Raw genomic sequence first — 18,472 nt, forward strand, 5'->3', positions numbered from 1 at the left:
CATTGATAGAAAAAAAAAAAAAGTCCAACCCGAGTAATTATGTTGAAATACAGTCCAGGCCGGGGAGGCGTTTTATGCCTGGATGGCGGTGGAAGGTGGTCTGAGGACAAAGTCTTGGACTTCTGCCGATGTATGTGATACATAATGGTTTGACATCGAACACAGAACATCAGCAATAAAAACTAATTAAGCCAACCTGCATTACTGTGACCAGATGTTAGTGTTTGGAGCTGGGCACCTGTCATTGGATATTTGGATGCAGTTGAATGCAAATTAAAAATGCACCAAAAGGGTTCCTTTACACTTGCTTCAAAATGTGGCATTGGACAAGCTTTTTATAGCACTCTGATTGCCAATCAAAGCTCCTGTCACTAAATAAAATGGCTACCTTACAGTCCTGGTCACATGTTATGTTTTCTTTGCTTCGGAAATTATCCCCAATGTCACTTTCTTGGTGCTTCAAAGCATCTCCAAAGCCTCCATAGAAGTCTATGACAACACTCACTTACAGCATCTGTAGCTGTAGGCGAGCGGGGACCAGAAAGAGAGGACTGAGCGGCAGACGATCAGCAGAGCTGGGGGAACGGAGCAGGAGAAACCAAGAAGTGTCATCACAGGGTGAACAGTGTGATAGTAATAAAGCAGGAGGTAAGCAGGGACTGAAGAGAGAAGAGAATCAGCAGAGCTGGAGGTTACTACTGAATGGGTGGTCAACAGAGCTGGGGGGAACGGAGCATGAGAATCCAACAGGTGTCATCACATGGTGAACAGCGTGGCCGCAATAAAGCAGGAGGTTAGCAGGGACTGAAGAGAGAGGAGGATCAGCAAACCAGAGGATCAGCAGAGCTAGAGGTTACTACTGAATGGGTGGTCAGCAGAGCTGGGGGAACGGAGCATGAGAAACCAACAAGTGTCATCACATGGTGAACAACGTGGCAGCAATAAAGCAGGAGGTGAGCAGGGACTGAAGAGAGAAGAGGATCAGCAAACCAGAGGATCAACAGTGCTGGAGGTTACTACTGAATTGGGGGTGCTATTGAATGGGGCATCAGCAGAGCAGAGGGAACTAATAAGGTACCACATACTTGTATAAAAAGGTCAATGTTTTATCTTACAAATGTGAAAAAAACATATATGACGTTTTAAGAAGACAACGGTATTACACTTAAACATTGCAAGTACATGAGAAACGTATTTATATCATCACTCATCATCCCCATCAGACATGGATGATGGAATGCTTGCTGTGACTTTGACGCGTTTCACTGGTCCATGCCCGCTTCATCAGGAAGATAGCAACAGTCAAGCTCTGTACTTTGCATGTAAAACAATCATACATAAAATGATACACACAACTGCCAATTGTAAACTTTCTGGAATAGATAGGTCAGCTTCTCCAAGGTGTCAGGGTGCCAGGAAACCAGACCACACAGGGGATGCAGGTAAAATAAAGCAGTTTATTGGAGAAAACAACAATAAACGCAGGAGCAGGAACAAGCCGGGGTCAAGTCCAAACGTGGGTAGTCATCCAAGCCAGAGTCGAATCCAGAAGCAGGTAGTCATCCAAGGCAGGGTCAGTCCAGAAGCAGGTAGTCATCCAAGGCAGCGTTGAGTCCAGAAGCAGGTAGTCATCCAAGGCAGGGTTGAGTCCAGAAGCAGGTATTCATCCAAGCCAGGGTTGAGTCCAGAAGCAGGTAGTTATCCAGGGCAGGGTCGAGTCCAGAAGCAGGTATTCATCCAAGGCAGGGTCGAGTCCAGAAGCAGGTAGTCATCCAAGCCAGAGTCGAGTCCAGAAGCAGGTAGTCATCCAAGCCTGGGTCGAGTCCAGAAGCAGGTAGTCATCCAAGGCAGGGTCGAGTCCAGAAACGGGTAGTCATCCAAGGCAGGGTCGAGTCCAGAAGCGGGTAGTCATCCAAGGCAGGGTCGAGTCCAGACGCGGGTAGTCATCCAAGGCAGGGTCGAGTCCAGAAGCAGGTAGTCATCCAAGCCAGAGTCGAGTCCAGAAGCAGGTAGTCATCCAAGCCAGAGTCGAGTCCAGAAGCAGGTAGTCATCTAAGCCTGGGTCGAGTCCAGAAGCAGGTAGTCATCCAAGGCAGGGTCGAGTCCAGAAACGGGTAGTCATCCAAGGCAGGGTCGAGTCCAGAAGCGGGTAGTCATCCAAGCCAGGGTCGAGTTCAGAAGCAGGTAGTCATCCAAGGCAGGGTCGAGTCCAGAAGCGGGTAGTCATCCAAGCCAGGGTCGAGTTCAGAAGCAGGTAGTCAACCAAGGCAGGGTCGATTTCAGAAGCGGGTAGTCATCCAAGCCAGGGTCGAGTCCAGAAGCAGGTAGTCATCCAAGGCAGGGTCAAGTCCAGAAGCGAGCCGATGCCGGGTCGTCTAACAAAGCCGGGTTGTCTGCCGATGCCGGGTCAAGTGCCAGGAGAGTCGTCAGCCAAGCCAGGTCATACACGGAGAAACACGGAGAACAGAAGACCTGCTAGATGCTAGAAGATAGCAGAGATGCACCGGGGAGCACAAACACAGGGGCAAGGACTGCAACTCATCAGGTGAAAGATATAGTCAGGTGTGCAGCATCATCGCTGTGTGACACCCAGGCAGCAGGCAACTAAATGATGCAATTAGAGTCTATAAGAGGCAGCAGTCTTCACATGTCCAAAATGGCTGCCAACAGGAAGTAAGACCTTAACACAAGGTTAGTCTACTCCCAGTCCACATGCAAAATGAAAGAGGGAATCTGCAGCTGCCACAACCATTATGGAGGAAACTCTGCCTCCTTGCCACCATCTCCTTACAGGGGTATAGAGAGACTCTGAAAGTAACAGGATGCCACTTAAATATCCTTACATATGACGCAATATTAGTCTCATTGAGGGATCTCCTCCTACCTTTGTATGTGGATTCGGAGTGGACTAACCTTGGGGGAGTTGATCTATTTGTTCCAGAAAGTTTACAGAGCTTGACTGTTGCTGTCTACCTGATGAAGCGGGAATGGACCCATGTAGGGTGTGTTAGTTACCTGTGAGGTAAAGTCCGAAGTGGAGCTTGAGTGCTGAGGATTCAGGCGAAAACGAAGTCAGAGAGATCAGTCCGGCAACAGATCGGGCAAAGCGGTAGCCAAACAAATCCAAAGAATGGTCAGGCAGGCAGAAGTCATACACAAGCTGGCGGTGAAGTACAGATTCGGCAGGCTGAAGAGGGGTCACGAATACAGGCAAAAGTTCATACACGAAAGTCTATCAAAGAGCAAGCAGCACACCCAGGAAGACATTCCAAAACAAATGAGCACTCAGTAACAGGAAGTGCTGCTATTTAAAGGCTGGGTAAATTGTACATTGTTCACAGCTGGTTAAATTGTACATTGTTCACAGCTGACAGCAGGTGGGGCTAGTGAGTCCAAGGCAAGCATCAGGCTGGAAAAATCACTGCCAAAACTCCAGAGCTTCTCTGTGGCACAACAGGTAAGGCTGCAAGCTACGAAACAAGGAACCTTCCGGTTCAAGGACACCCAGGTACATGACAGGGTGTTGAAAGTCACAGCAAGCATTTCATCATCCAAGTCTGATGGAGATAATGAGTGATGATATATTAAGTTTCTCATGTACTTGCAATGTTTACGTGTAATACTGTGAAGGAACTTGATTGGCCTGCACAGAGTCCTGACCTCAACCCGACAGAACACCTTTAGGATGAATTAGAGCGGAGACTGCGAGCCAGGCCTTCTTGTACAACATCAGTGCCTGACCTTATAAATGCGCTTCCATAGGAATGGTCAAACATTCCCATAGACACACTCCTAAACCTTGTGGACGGCCTTCCCAGAAGAGTTGAAGCTGTTATAGCTGCAAAGGGGGGGCCAACTCAATATTGAACCCTACGGACTAAGACTGGGATGACATTAAAGTTCATGTATGTGTAAAGGCAGGCGTCCCAATACTTTTGACATTATAGTGTATATCTCGCTGAATTGCAGGCTAGCGTCGAAGGTTTTCGGCAAGAATCACGGATCCGGGTGTTAGATATGATCATAAAAAGATTTATATTTATCCTTTTCCTTAGCAATGTTTCCCCAGCTCATTCCCAGAACCGACACAACATTGATTCATGGAGGATGAGACATCTCCAGCCATCCAGCTGTCACTCACACAGACAGAATTATGTAGGTGTCTTTGACATTTTAATGAGACTGAAATGTGAAACAGCACATTACCCACAGAAAATGGAAAGAAAGCCAAAGCGTTACCACCGAGCAGCAGGATTTCATAAAACTCAAGGCTAAAAGTGATCAAAAAGGTGTCGAAGGTTATTAAGCGCACAGGCAGCGCCTAACAGACGAGCAGTAAACTGCAAAGGCTCGATCTCTGTGTCGGGGGAAAGGGGGGTTACAAAGTTCATACCGTGTACTTGTGGATCTTTCTATGGTCCTCCTGAATATTTACATCAAATATCTCCATATGAAGATTGTACTTTGTGTTCCCCGTTGCAGATTTTCCATCAGGCTTGGTGAAACCATTGTCAATGTGACAGTGAGCCCAGATAGCAGAAAAACACAACTGGTATTCTAATCCTTCCGAGCTCATCTAAGACTAGAAACATTTTTTTATGTTGACACTTTAAAGTAACTAAATTTTAGTTAAAAAAATTATATTCAAGTATGTATTCTTAAGCCAGAAAAAATACCTTCTATTGCGTCCAGCCTACTATGTTTGTTTTCCATGGTCCCATTGTATGAAGGAATGTAGCCACCCTGCCTTGGTCCCACTATATATAGGAACGTAGCCACCCTGCCTTGGTCCCACTATATATAGGAACGTAGCCACCCTGCCTTGGTCCCACTGTTTGTAAGGATGTAGCCACCTTGCCTTGGTCCCACTATATGTAGGAACGTAACCACTTAGTCTTGGTCCCACTGTATGTAGGAATGTAGCCACCCTGCCTTGGTCCCACTGTATGTAGGAACGTAGTCACCCTTCATTGTTCCCACTGTATTTAAGGATGTAGCCACCTTGCCTTGGTCCCACTGTATGTAGAAACACAGCCACTCTGCCTTGTATGTAGGCATGTAGCAACCTTGCCTTGGTTTCAATGTATGTAAGGATGTACCCACCTTGCCTTGGTCCCACTTTATGTAAGGCTGTAGCCACCTTGCCATGGTCCTACTGTATGTAGGGACATAATCACCCTGCCTGGGGCCCACTGTATGTAGGAACGTAGCCACTTTGCCTTGTTCCCACTGTATGTAAGGATGTAGTCACCTTGCCTTGGTCCCACTGTATGTAGGAATGTAGCAACCTGGCCATGGTCCCACTGTATGTAGGAATGTAGCCACCTTGCCTTGGTCCCACTGTATGCAGGGACATAATCACCCTGCCTGGGGCCCACTGTATGTAGGAACGTAGCCACCCTGCCTTGGTCCCACTGTATGTAGGAATGTACCCACCTTGCCTTGGTCCCACTTTATGTAAGGATGTATCCACTCGGCCTCGGTCCCACTGTATGTAGGAATGTAGCCACTAGGGGTGCTGAAAATAATCAATGCATCGCGATGCAGCCTTAAATGATTCTGCATCAATGCAGATAATGACTGCATCGCAAGTAGCATCAATGACGTCATCCAGCGCGCCCCTGTCCGAGTCATCCCCCTCCATGTCAAAACATGTATGTGTGATCACACAGAGCGAGGATCTCCCGCTGTGACAATGACCTTAAATCTGAAACCCCCGGCAGCCGCTATAACAAAGTCCCGCCTCCTAGACCGGCTCCTATGATAGACAGCTAACTGATCTGATGGCAGGAAATTGAATCAGTGTGACGTGTATCATAGGAGCCATTCCAGGAGACAGGACTTTGTTGACAGCGGCCGCCCAGGAATTCAAATCCAAGCTCCATGTCAGAGAGGGAGATACCCGTCTGTGTGATCCGGGCACTGGTAGGCTGCATTGATAGGCACTGGTAATGAGGCTGCATTGATAGGCACTGATAGGCTGCATTGATGGTCACTGATGATGAGGCTGCCTTGATGGGCACTGACAAGGTTGCATTAATAGGCACTGGTGATGAGGCTGCTCTGATGGGCACTGATGAGGTTGCACTGATGGGCACTGATAAGGCTGCATTAATAGGCACTATAAGGTTGCACGGATGGGCACTAAAAAGCCTGCACTGATGGGCCCTGATGAGACTGCATTAATGGGCACTGATGAGGCTGCACTAATGGGCACTGATGATGCTGCACTGATGGGCACTGATGAGGCTGCACTGATGGGTACTGATAGCCGGCACTGATAGGCTGCACTGATGGGCTGCATTGATGGGCACTGATAAGGCTGCACTGATGGGCACCGCTGAGGCTGCACTGATGGGCACTGCTGAGGCGGCACTGATAAGGCTGCACAGATGGGCAGTGGTGAGGCTGCACAGATGGTCACTGATGAGGCTGCACAGATGGCCACTTATGAGGTGGCAATGATGGGCACTGAAATGCTGCACTGATAAGGCAGCACTGATGGGTTTTTGATGAAAACCATTGGTAGTAATTGTTATGCTTCATGATGCATCACAGAATCTAATCGAATCGTTGACAGGGTAATCATAATTGAATCGAATCATGAGACCAGTGAAGATGTGCACCTCTAGTAGCCACCCTGCCTTTGTCCTACTGTATGTAGGAATGTAGTCACTCACTCCTTCTCCCCACGAGGGGGACGATGGGATTTGTAGTGTGTGCAGAGCAGTGTACATGACTGCAAAAAGCATGCACTGCTCATTCCAACCAAAGGGAAATGAGTGGGAAAAGGAGAGATTCAGGAGCTCATGGATGCAGAAAAATACAGCAAGAAACAATTTCATTAAATTGATCATTAAGTAGTGGATGTATATGGATTATTTTTTGGAGAATATTGATATTGTTTAGTGTCACTTTAAGAGGGACTGCATTAGCCTGACAAGAGCCTCGGTTATTTATCATCCTTTCTCTTGTGTTTGGCAGCATTTGTTACGCCAAGGTCGCACCGCGGTTCAGGTGTCTCACGAACTTGAAGTCATCACAACAGAATATGAACAAGACACCATGGTGATGAGCGGGGACATCTCAAAGCAAGGCGTTGTTAAACCCATCGGAGTGCACACGGTTATTAAAGGAAGACTCCACCTCCGCATGGGCAATTCTGGTAAGGATCCCTCTTCTACCACCTACAGGACTGAATACCAGGAAAACAGCTCAATACAAAGATACAGTAACATACATATATGGGAGATGTTTTGTTTTTTCTGTCCATCCAGTTCTGAGATTTACACAGAAAAGCCAGGTGGATGACACCTCTTCATTATATACTCTACTCTACATCCTCTACTTTATACTCTACTAGCCAGAGCCGTCTTAAATATTGATTAAACCCTGGGCAAACTTTAATAATGTAAAGATAAAGAACTGTTCCACACTCACTGATTGGTTTCTAGAGGTTAATACACATCCTTACTGCCGACTGATTGGTTGCTAGAGGTTACTGCACAATCTACCGCTCACTGATTGGTTGCTAAAGGTTATTGCACATCATTACCGCTCATCATTTGGTTGCTAGAGGTTATTGCACTTTATTATTGCTCACTGATTGGTTGCTAGAGGTTACTGCACATCCTTACCGCTCATGGATTAGTTGCTAGAGGTTACTGCACAATCTACCGCTCACTGATTGATTGCTATCGGTTACTGCACATCATTACTGCTCACCTATTGGTTGCTAGAGGTTACTGCACGTTACTAGTGCACACTGATTGGTTGCTATAAGTCAGTGTTTCTCAACTCCGGATCTCAGGGCACACTAACAGGCCAGGTTTGCAAGAAAACTGAAATACATCACAGGTGATATTATTTGCTGCTCAGTGATTGCAGTATTCTAGTCTGCATCTCCCCCAAGGTAATTAAAATCTGGGCTGTTAGTGGGCCCTGAGAACCGAAGTTGAGAAACACTGCTATAGGTTACTACACATCCTTGCCACCCATTGGTTGATGTTGGTTACTGCACATAATTACCGCTCACCCATTGGATGCTAGAGGTTACTACATATCATTACTGCTCACCTATTGGTTGCTAGAGGTTACTGTACATTACTACTTACCGCACACTGATTGGTTGCTATAGGTTACTACACATCCTTACCATTCACTGGTTGCTAGAGGTTACTGAACATCATTACCACTCATTGAATGCTAGAGGTTACTACACATCATTTCCGCTCATCCATTGGTTGCTAGAGGTTACTGCACATAATTACAGCTCACCCATTGGTTTCTAGAGGTTACTACACATCATTACCGCTCACCCATTGGTTTCTAGAGGTTACTACACATCATTACCGCTCACGCATTGGTTTCTAGAGGTTACTACACATCATTATCGCTCACCCATTGGTTTCTAAAGGTTACTACACATCATTACCGCTCACCCATTGGTTTCTAGAGGTTACTACACATCATTATTGCTCACCCATTGGTTGATAGAGGCTACTGCATGTCAAAACAGCTCACCTGTTGGTTGTTAGAGGTTACTGTACATCATTACAGCTCAGCCATTGGTTTCTAGAGGTTACTACACATCATTACCACTCACCCATTGGTTGATAGAGGTTACTGCACATCATTACCACTCACCCATTGGTTGCTAGGGGTTACTACACATTATTTCCGCTCACTGATTGCTTGAAACTCAATGTGTGCCCTTTGCAAGCTGCTCCAAATCCTACCACTGCTTTACTAATCTCCCCCTGCTGCTGACTGGAGAATGGTAAGGGAGAAGAATCCACACACCCCTCTGACATGTTTCACCCACAATAGGATTAGGGTGACGTCACTTCCAGTTAGGAACGAAACCGGAAGTGTGATTAGAATGGCATTTCTTATGCACATTATAATGCTGCTCAAAGATTGTCTTTATCTTGTGAGTGCAATTCATAATATTAAAGCGGCTGAATGCGTTTTAATGGATTACGCTAGGAGCGATTATATTTTTTGTCACTGGATTGGAGGCTAAGAGGTCCGGTCCCTTAAAGGGACCCTGCACTAGGAAAAGAGCAGGAGGCCATCCTCACATCTGAGTTTGACAGGTACACGGCATAGTCTCTAACACAGACCATGTTCCTCCAGAGCCACGCATGGGTCCCAGCCAGTGCCGGGACAAGGTCATCCAGCGCCCAGGGCAAGGATGCCAAACTGTGCCCCCCCCTTCCTTTAGGGTTAGGGTCAAGGCGCCCTCCATCCCTGCAATAAACCATTGCACCCAAGGCAACCGCCCCCTCCTGCCCACCCCTTGTCCCGGCCCTGGTCCCAGCACTCCTGTCAGACTCAGATGTGCAGGTGAGTCTCTACTGAGTAAAACAGGTTGCTCAGATGCAGCTCCATACTGCTGCTGATCCAAAAACAAATGTTGCCTATGGCTGGACATACCTCCTTAAGCTAGGGGTGTAACTACAGGGGTTGCAATTGCAACCGAGCCCCATGCTCCAGGGGGCCTGTGCGGCTTCCCTGTGCACCTGGATAGGAGGGGTGGCGGGGGGGGGGCAGCATGTAGAGAAATCACTGTCCTCCAGGAGGAAAATGGAGGAGATTGGTTCCTCTGTATTCTGCCCCGCCACTCCTCCTATGCAGTTCACTTGTGTTCTGCTGTCTCTGGGCCCCTGTGTGCTCCCCTTCACCCCCCCCCCCCTCCACTGTGCGGCTTTCCCCCCCCCCACTGTGCTTCCTTCCCTCTCTTGCCGGCTGCTGCAGGGGATGTGTCCACTGCGGGACAGTAATAAAAGGCCCGTCAACGAGAGTAAAGGGCCCCAGGATCAGTGGGAAGAGCCCCAGGCTTGAAGGGAAGGGCCCCGGCCAGGGGTCCGGGGCGCCCTTCATGGTTTCTTGCACCGGGGCCCTGAAGGTTCTAGTTACATCTCTGCCTTAAGCTCACAGGAAGTGGCATTTTTGGCAGGATCAACAGGTATTTTCTGTACTTGTGAAAATGGTTTTAGCCTAAAAAGTTAAAATAATGCAGCCACCACATCTAAGTACTGGTATGATGCAATATATGACATCTTTGTTATTGAGTTAGATATACTTTCATTCTTAAAATATAATTTCCTTTTATTCTGATTGGCTGTGAGAATTTGCACGCAGAAGTCATTCCCAATATAGTAATACCAGAGAGGAGATGTGTGCAGTGACAGCTTGGCTACAGAACTGCAATGGTTTTTTTATATACTTTATAGACAGGTCCTCTTTAATTTGCCTATTTCTGCCTGGTTTATTTTTTCATGTACAATTTAAAGCTTGTTCAATAATTCAGATGTATTTTAAGTAGACCGGACCAGCCAGATGTTTAGCGAGTTTCACGTTTTGCTCCCTGTACTCTCTAAGTAGGACTGGAAGCCCCTATGGGGGGACTCCCGGCAAAAAACTTGAAATCTGCATTTTCATATTTGTGTGCGCTGCTTAGAAGAAAAAAAAGTATTTCTTCCATTATTGCCCCGGCCTATAGCTGGAGATGACGCCGGGACCTATAGCTGGAGATGACGCCGGGGCCTATAGCTGGAGATGACGCCGGGGCCTATAGCTGGAGATGACGCTGGGGCCTATAGCTGGAGATGACGCCGGGACCTATAGCTGGAATAACGCTGGGGCCTATAGCTGGAGAGGACGCCGGGGCCTATAGCTGGAAATGACGCGGGGGCCTATATCTGGAGATGACGCCGGGGCCTATAGCTGGAGATGACGCCGGACCCTATAGCTGGAGATGACGCCGGACCCTATAGATGGAGATGACGCCGGAGCCTATAGCTGGAGATGACGCCGGAGCCTATAGCTGGAGATGACGCCGGGGCCTATAGCTGGAGAGGACGCCGGAGCCTATAGCTGGAGATGACGCCGGGGCCTATAGCTGGAGATGATGCCGGGGCCTATAGCTGAAGATGATGCCGGGGCCTATAGCTGGAGATGAACCTGGGGCCTATAGCTGGAGATGATGCCGGGGCCTATAGCTGGAGATGACGCCGGGGCCTATAGCTGGAGATGACGCCGGAGCCTATAGCTGGAGATAACGCCGGGGCCTATAGCTGGAGATGACGCCGGGGCTTATAGCTGGAGATAACGCCATGGCCTATAGCTGGAGATGACGCCAAGGCCTATAGCTGGAGATGACGCCAGGGCCTATAGCTGGAGATGACGCCGGGGACTATAGCTGGAGATGACGCCGGGGCCTATAGCTGGAGCTGATGCCGGGGCCTATAGCTGGAGATGACGCCGGGGCCTATAGCTGGAGATGACGCCGGGGCCTATAGCTGGAGATGACGCCGGGGCCTATAGCTGGAGATGACGCCGGGGCCTATAGCTGGAGCTGATGCCGGGGCCTATAGCTGGAGATGACGCCGGGGCCTATAGCTGGAGATGACGCCGGGGCCTATAGCTGGAGATGACGCCGGGGCCTATAGCTGGAGATGACGCCGGGGCCTATAGCTGGAGCTGATGCCGGGGCCTATAGCTGGAGCTGATGCCGGGGCCTATAGCTGGAGATGACGCCGGGGCCTATAGCTGGAGATGACGCCAAGGCCTATAGCTGGAGATGACGCCAAGGCCTATAGCTGGAGATGACGCCAAGGCCTATAGCTGGAGATGACGCCAAGGCCTATAGCTGGAGATGACGCCGGGGCCTATAGCTGGAGATGACGCCGGGGCCTATAGCTGGAGATGACGCCAAGGCCTATAGCTGGAGATGACGCCGGGGCCTATAGCTGGAGATGACGCCGGGGCCTATAGCTGGAGATGACGCCGGGGCCTATAGCTGGAGATGACGCCGGGGCCTATAGCTGGAGCTGATGCCGGGGCCTATAGCTGGAGATGACGCCGGGGCCTATAGCTGGAGATGACGCCGGGGCCTATAGCTGGAGATGACGCCGGGGCCTATAGCTGGAGATGACGCCGGGGCCTATAGCTGGAGATGATGCCGGAGCCTATAGCTGGAGATGATGCCGGGGCCTATAGCTGGAGATGATGCCGGGGCCTATAGCTGAAGATGATGCCGGGGCCTATAGCTGGAGCTGATGCCGGGGCCTATAGCTGGAGATGATGCCGGGGCCTATAGCTGGAGATGATGCCGGGGCCTATAGCTGGAGATGATGCCAAGGCCTATAGCTGGAGATGATGCCGGGGCCTGTAACAGGATATATGTTATATTATTATTATTTTTATTTTTTTATTATTGCTTTGTTTTTTTTGCCACAGAAGTGGTGTTACCCTTTAAGTGACGGTGTTGCCTTTGTCTGCATGGTTCAGTTTAAGCCCATACTCTAACCTTAGTCTTGGGAATCTGGTCCATGTGACCCCCCCGGATCCCGTTATCCTCCCACGTCTCATTAATCGCTCTCTGGAAGTGCGCGGTTGTCAGCTGGTATGGAGGAGTGGGTGGAGATCACGCCGGTGTCACGTTTATCCGTTCCCCCATCTGTAGCGGTAATAGAACTGGCAGAGTGACAGCACTGCAGGTGGTGGGAGGAACGCCGCTTCTCCTGTCTCTCTGCGTCCAACGTTTTTTTTTTTTATTTGATTAATTGCAGAAAAATGATTATTATTATAGAAGATTTATATAGTGGCACCCATTCAGTGCAGCACTTTACTATATAACGGGAGACAGAAGAGTTACAATTCAATTCAATACAAGAGGGTTAGGAGGGAAGATAAAAATGGATCGCCCCTATGCTGTATAATTCAGAAATAGCGCTTATTAACGATCGCTGCGTCTGCGATGATAAAATGAGGATAAAAAAAAAAAAACACTAATTTTCTATCGCTCAGTACCCGAAACGGCGTGCCGTATCCTTATTCCGCACTTCCAATGTTACTTCTCCTGCTCCTTTCTTTAGATCTCAGCTCCTTAATATTGAGCCGTGCCGGCGATCAGCGTTATTAGCGATTGTGCGATCGGTTTGCTGTATGTTGGAACGGTGGAGCTAATAAAATCCGATTATTCATATTCCTATATTAAATCATTTGTATCTCTGTATTACATCATCAATATACAGCGTAATAAAACATTCCCCTCTGGGTGATCTCTGTACATTGCAGGGATTGTAACAAGCTTTGTTGCAGATTTTTATCTTTTGTTACTGTGAAGAAATCATTGTTTGTTCCTCTGTGCTGAGTGGGTCTAATGGGAGTGGTTTCATAATTATCTATCAGCTGTGGCAGCTGCAGAGCTCTAATGAGGAAATCTGCTGGGCCTGCATCCCTTTAGACGTGTTCCTATTGGGAGGATCTCACCAAAAATGACATTTGTGTTGCAGGGAATGCCGGAAATCTGACTTGTATCTTAGTGCAGACTTCTGGGAAAATTGGTGAGCCAATCACACAAGCAGGAAATGATGTTTCTGGGGGTGTAGTCAGTATACATTCTGTGTACAGAACACCTCCAGGCAGCCATATTGGATTGCATTTTTAGAAAATTACAACAGCTGCAGATTGAAAAGGAAAGGAAAATTTTAATAACATTCAATTACAGTATGACTTGTGTCGCTATTATATACGCTATATTGTTTTTTCTTTATTTACTGATTTTTTCTCCCCACGAAAGTGGAGTTACCCTTTAACCAGTTCTGGACCAGAAGGATTTGCCCCTTAATGAGCAGGCCCTATTTTGTGATTCGGCACTGCGTTACTTTAACGGACATTTGCGCGGTTGTGCGACGCTGTACCCAAATAAAATTGACGTCCTTTTTTTTCCACACCAACAGAGATTTCTTTTGGTGGTATTTGATCACCTCTGCGATTTTTATTGCACTATAAACAAAAAAGAGCGACAATTCTGAAAAAAAAAAAAAAATTTTTTCACTTTCTGCTATATGACATTCTCAAAAAAAAAATGTTTTTAACATTTTAGGCCAATTTGTTTTCTGCTACATATTTTTGGTAAAAAAAATTGCAATAAGCGTATTTTGATTGGTTTGCGCAAAAGTTATCACGTCTACTAACTACGGGAAAGATTGATGTCATTTTTATTGATTTTTTTTTTTTTTTACTAGTAATGGCGGCGATCTGCGATTTTTTGCGGGACTGTGACATTGCGGCGGACAGATCGGACCCCTAACTGACATTTTTGACACTTTTGCTGGGACCAGTGACATTACTACAGTAATCAGTGCTAAAAATATGCAGTTACTGTACTAATGACACTGGCAGGGAAGGGGTTAACCCTGTGAGTAAATAAAGGGTTAAATGTCAGCTTAGGGGAGTGTTTCTAACTGTGGGGGGGGGCGTGGCTTGTGAAATTACCATAAAGACGTGTGATCCTATATAGAAGGATCACAGGCGCTCTGTGATCATTCCAGGGAGAAGAATGGTCAGCTGTGTTTACAACAGCAGACCGTCCTTCTCTCTCAGCGGGGAGCGATCGCGGGTGTCAGGCGGCAATCGGAGCCACCTGTACCGTGCATCGGAGTCCCCGCTGCTGAGTGGGGGCGGGAGCACGGTGCCGCTGGCGCACGCTCACCCCCTAGCTGCAGGCGTGCGACCGATGTAGGTCTACGTTGGTTCGTGCAGGAGAGCCACCCTGCCGCAGTAAAAAGGTGGCGGGTGGTCGGGAAGCGGGTAATTACCACCCTAATCAGCCACAGAGCCTGTGTCATTAATGTGTGTCCTGGTTTAAAGGGATGAGGTGGCGAAACCCATTCAGCCCGACACCTCCCAAATAGACAGGAAGTGAGGAAACATCTGACCAATAGGGGACTAAGGCAGCAATAAACACATTTTTGGAGTTGGGCCGTAAACACCTTACCAACCGGCCACTGCAGTTATACGGCGGCAGGTTCCAGCGAATCGCCATACCTGTACGGCAGTTCGCGGGAACGATCCTGGGGGCACACGCCCACTCTCCAGAGGGGAGAGAGAATGCATTGGGGGCACTCTGTGACCGCTTTGTCCCTCAGACCCAGCTGAGCACAGATTGGGGTTCAGGTCTGATCACGTTAACAGTCTTGCTGGTTATTTGCAGTCCTTTCCTCACATACTTTGTCTGTGTCAGGAAAGGAGTGCCGATAACCCGCAAGGCTGTCAGCACACTGTTTACAAGGATAATCAGGGCACTCATCATCAGTGTCCTGATTATCAGTGCAGCCCCATTAGTGCCAATCAGTGCAGCTTATCAATGCCCATCAGTGTAGCCTCATCAGTGCTTATCAGTGCTGTCTCATTAGTGTCCATCAGTGCAGCCTCATCAGTGCCGCCTATCAGTACCCATCAGTGCAGCCTCATCAGTGCCGCCTATCAGTGCTCATCAGTGCCCATTAGTGCAACCTCATCAGTGCTTATTAGTGCAGCCTATCAGTGCCCATCAGTACACATAAGTTCAGCTTCATCAGTGCCGCCTATCAGTGTAGCCTTATCAGTGCCCATTAGTGCAACCTCATCAGTGCCTATTAGTGCAACCTCATCAGTGCCTATAAGTGCAGCCTCATCAGTGCTCATCAGTGCAGCCTCATCAGTGCCCATTAGTGCAACCTCATCAGTGCCTATTAGTGCAACCTCATCAGTGCCTATTAGTGCAGCCTATCAGTGCCCATAAGTGCAGCCTCATCAGTGCCGCCTATCAGTGCTCATCAGTGCAGCTTCATCAGTGCCCATTAGTGCAACCTCATCAGTGCCTATTAGTGCAGCCTATCAATGCCACCTTATTAGTGCCCATCAGTGCTGCCGCTCAGTGCTCATCAGTGCCCACCAGTGCACATAGGTGCAGCCTCACCAGTGCTCATCAGTGCTGTCTATCAGTGCAGCCTCATCAGTGGCCATTAATGCAGCCTATCATGCCAATCAGTGCCGCCTCATTAGCGCCCATCAGTTCAGCCTCTTCAGTGTCCATTAGTGCAGCCTTATCAGTGCCCATCAGTGAAGAAGAAAAATTGCTTATTTGCAAAATTGTATAACAGAAACTAATGTTTTTTTTCTCAAAATGTTTGGTCTTTTTTCATTTGTTTAACCAAAAATATAAAACCCCAAAGGTAAATAAATACCACAAAAAGAAAGCTCCGTCTTTCTCAAAAAAGTTATAAACATTTCCTATGGGTACAGCGTTGCATGACTGCGCAATTGTCATTTAAAGTGCAGCAGTGCTGATTGCTGAAAATTTGCCTGGTTAGGAAGGGGGTGAAAGTTCCGGTATTGAAGTGGATAAAGAGCAGTAAAGGTATTGAAGTTGTCCGCACACAGGGTCACACACAGGGCCACACATAGGGCCGCACATAGAGCCACACATAGGGCCGCACACAGGGCCACACATAGGGCCGCACATAGGGCCACATATAGGGCCACACATAGGGCTGCAAATAGGGCCACACATAGGGCCGCACACAGGGCCACACATAGGGCCGCACACAGGGCCACACATAGAGCCACACATAGGGCCGCACATAGGGCCACATATAGGGCCACACATAGGGCTGCAAATAGGGCCACACATAGGGCCGCACATAGGGCCACACATAGGGCCGCACATAGAGCCACACATAGGGCCGCACACAGGGCCACACATAGGGCCACATATAGGGCCACACATAGGGCTGCAAATAGGGCCACACATAGGGCCACACATAGGGCCGCACATAGGGCCACACATGGGACCACACATGGGACCACAAATAGGGCCAAACATAGGGCCGCACATAGGGCCACACATGGGACCGCACATAGGGCCAAACATAGGGCCGCACATAGGGCCACACAAAGGGCTGCACATAGGGCAGCACATATGGCCACACATAGGGCTGCAAATAGGGCCACACATAGGGCCACACAAAGGGCTGCACATATGGCCACACATATGGCCACACATAGGGCCGCACATAGGGCCGCACATAGGGCCACACAAAGGGCTGCACATAGGGCAGCACATATGGCCACACATAGGGCTGCAAATAGGGCCACACATAGGGCCACACATTGGGCCGCACATAGGACCGCACATGGGGCCGCACATAGGGCCATGTGTACAATGTGGGAGCGTAATAGGAGAGCCGTATTCTTTATCCTTGCAGCGTAAGCAGGACTGCGTATCCCACGAGAGCGATCGATTTCATCTTCATTACCTGCTAACTAACCTCAGCGTCAACTTGTCTCTGCCAGGCGCGGCCTCCCGCCATAAACCTTCACTTGATCTTGACCTTTCCCTGCTCCATGCTGAGAAAATCTGCGAGATCCGCACAGACCTTGTACACCGCCATGACATCCATTCCTCCAGCCGTTATTAACTTTTCATGTCTCTTTGATCCCTAAGCCCAGATTCATCGTAGCCTGTTTTCCATGTCTTGCTCTGATGAGAGCTAACAAGCCCAAAACAGCGGTATGCAGGTTGCAATAAATCGCCGGCCTATTTTAGCCTGTGGCTGTGCTACGAAGCTGCGTTCCTGGATGCCTGTCGGGGCATAAATGACTCTTTAACCACCCACTTTAATGCCCTCCTTCCTGCCCAGGCCAATTTCCAGCTTTTAGCACTGTCATATTTTAAAATGACAATTGCGCGGTCATGCAACACTGTCCCCAAATTTAATTTTTATCATTTTTTTTTTCACATAAATAGAGCTTTCTTTTGGTGGTATTTAATCACCCCCGGGTTTTTTATTTTTTGCTAAATAAACAAAAAAATACCAAACATTTAATAAAAAAAAAAACAATCTATTTTTTGCAAATAAATAATCATTCATTCAGAATGTATTCGGCTACATTTCTTTAGTGAAAATAATCCAAATCAGTGTATATTATTTATTCTGTAGGAAAGTTATAGAATCCACAAACTATGGGATATTCTGATAATTAAAACAATATCTAAAAATTGATCTGAAAATCGATCAGTCCTACTAATCAGCCTGCGCTGACGGCTTCTCTCATTTCTTGGGGTCCGAAAATGCCAGGACAGAACAAAATACCCCCCAAAATGACCCCTTAATGGAAAGTAGACAGTCCAAGGTATTTAGTAAGAGTCATGGTGAGTTTTTCAAAGTTGTAGTTTTTTTGTCACAATTTTTTTGGAAAATAAAGAAAATTAAAAACATTTTATTTCACAATTTTTTTATTTTTTACATACTGTCACCAGTGTAGTACAGTGTTATCATATAATTGGTGTGACAGTGATAAGGGACACTGACTGGTGACAATATGTATAAAAAAAAAGTAAAAAAAAAAAATGTTTGTTTTCTTTTTTAATATATTTTTTTTAATGTTTTTTTTTTTTCTTTTACCCCTGTGACCAGAGCAATACAGTGTTACCATAGTAACACTGTACTACTCTGGGGGAAGTAATCAGGATTTTTTTTTTACTTATTATGATTGCTTATACCAGTGAATTTCACTGTTATAAGCAACCATGTTTACTGAATGAAACTAATTGATTCAGTATGTATTGTTGTGATTTGCTGTGATTGGCCCTATCTGTACCATGTGATCACTGTGACCAATCATAACTAGCAGC

At 47.6% G+C, this 18,472-nt stretch overlaps 1 protein-coding gene across 1 annotated transcript in view; it reads left to right on the top strand.

Moving 5' to 3' along the window:
• The window catches only part of LOC309568384 (nephrocystin-4-like), a 350,057-nt gene that overhangs the window by 247,293 nt on the left and 84,292 nt on the right, over positions 1-18,472 (top strand). Inside the window, exon 16 of the mRNA XM_082274044.1 lies at positions 6,985-7,165. Coding sequence (XP_082130170.1) covers positions 6,985-7,165 — 181 coding nt within the window. The remainder of the gene's footprint in view (positions 1-6,984; positions 7,166-18,472) is intronic.

Source organism: Pelophylax lessonae (genome assembly GCF_965119305.1).
Source record: "Pelophylax lessonae genome assembly, chromosome: 12".
In the NCBI taxonomy this organism is placed as follows: Eukaryota; Metazoa; Chordata; class Amphibia; order Anura; family Ranidae; genus Pelophylax; species Pelophylax lessonae.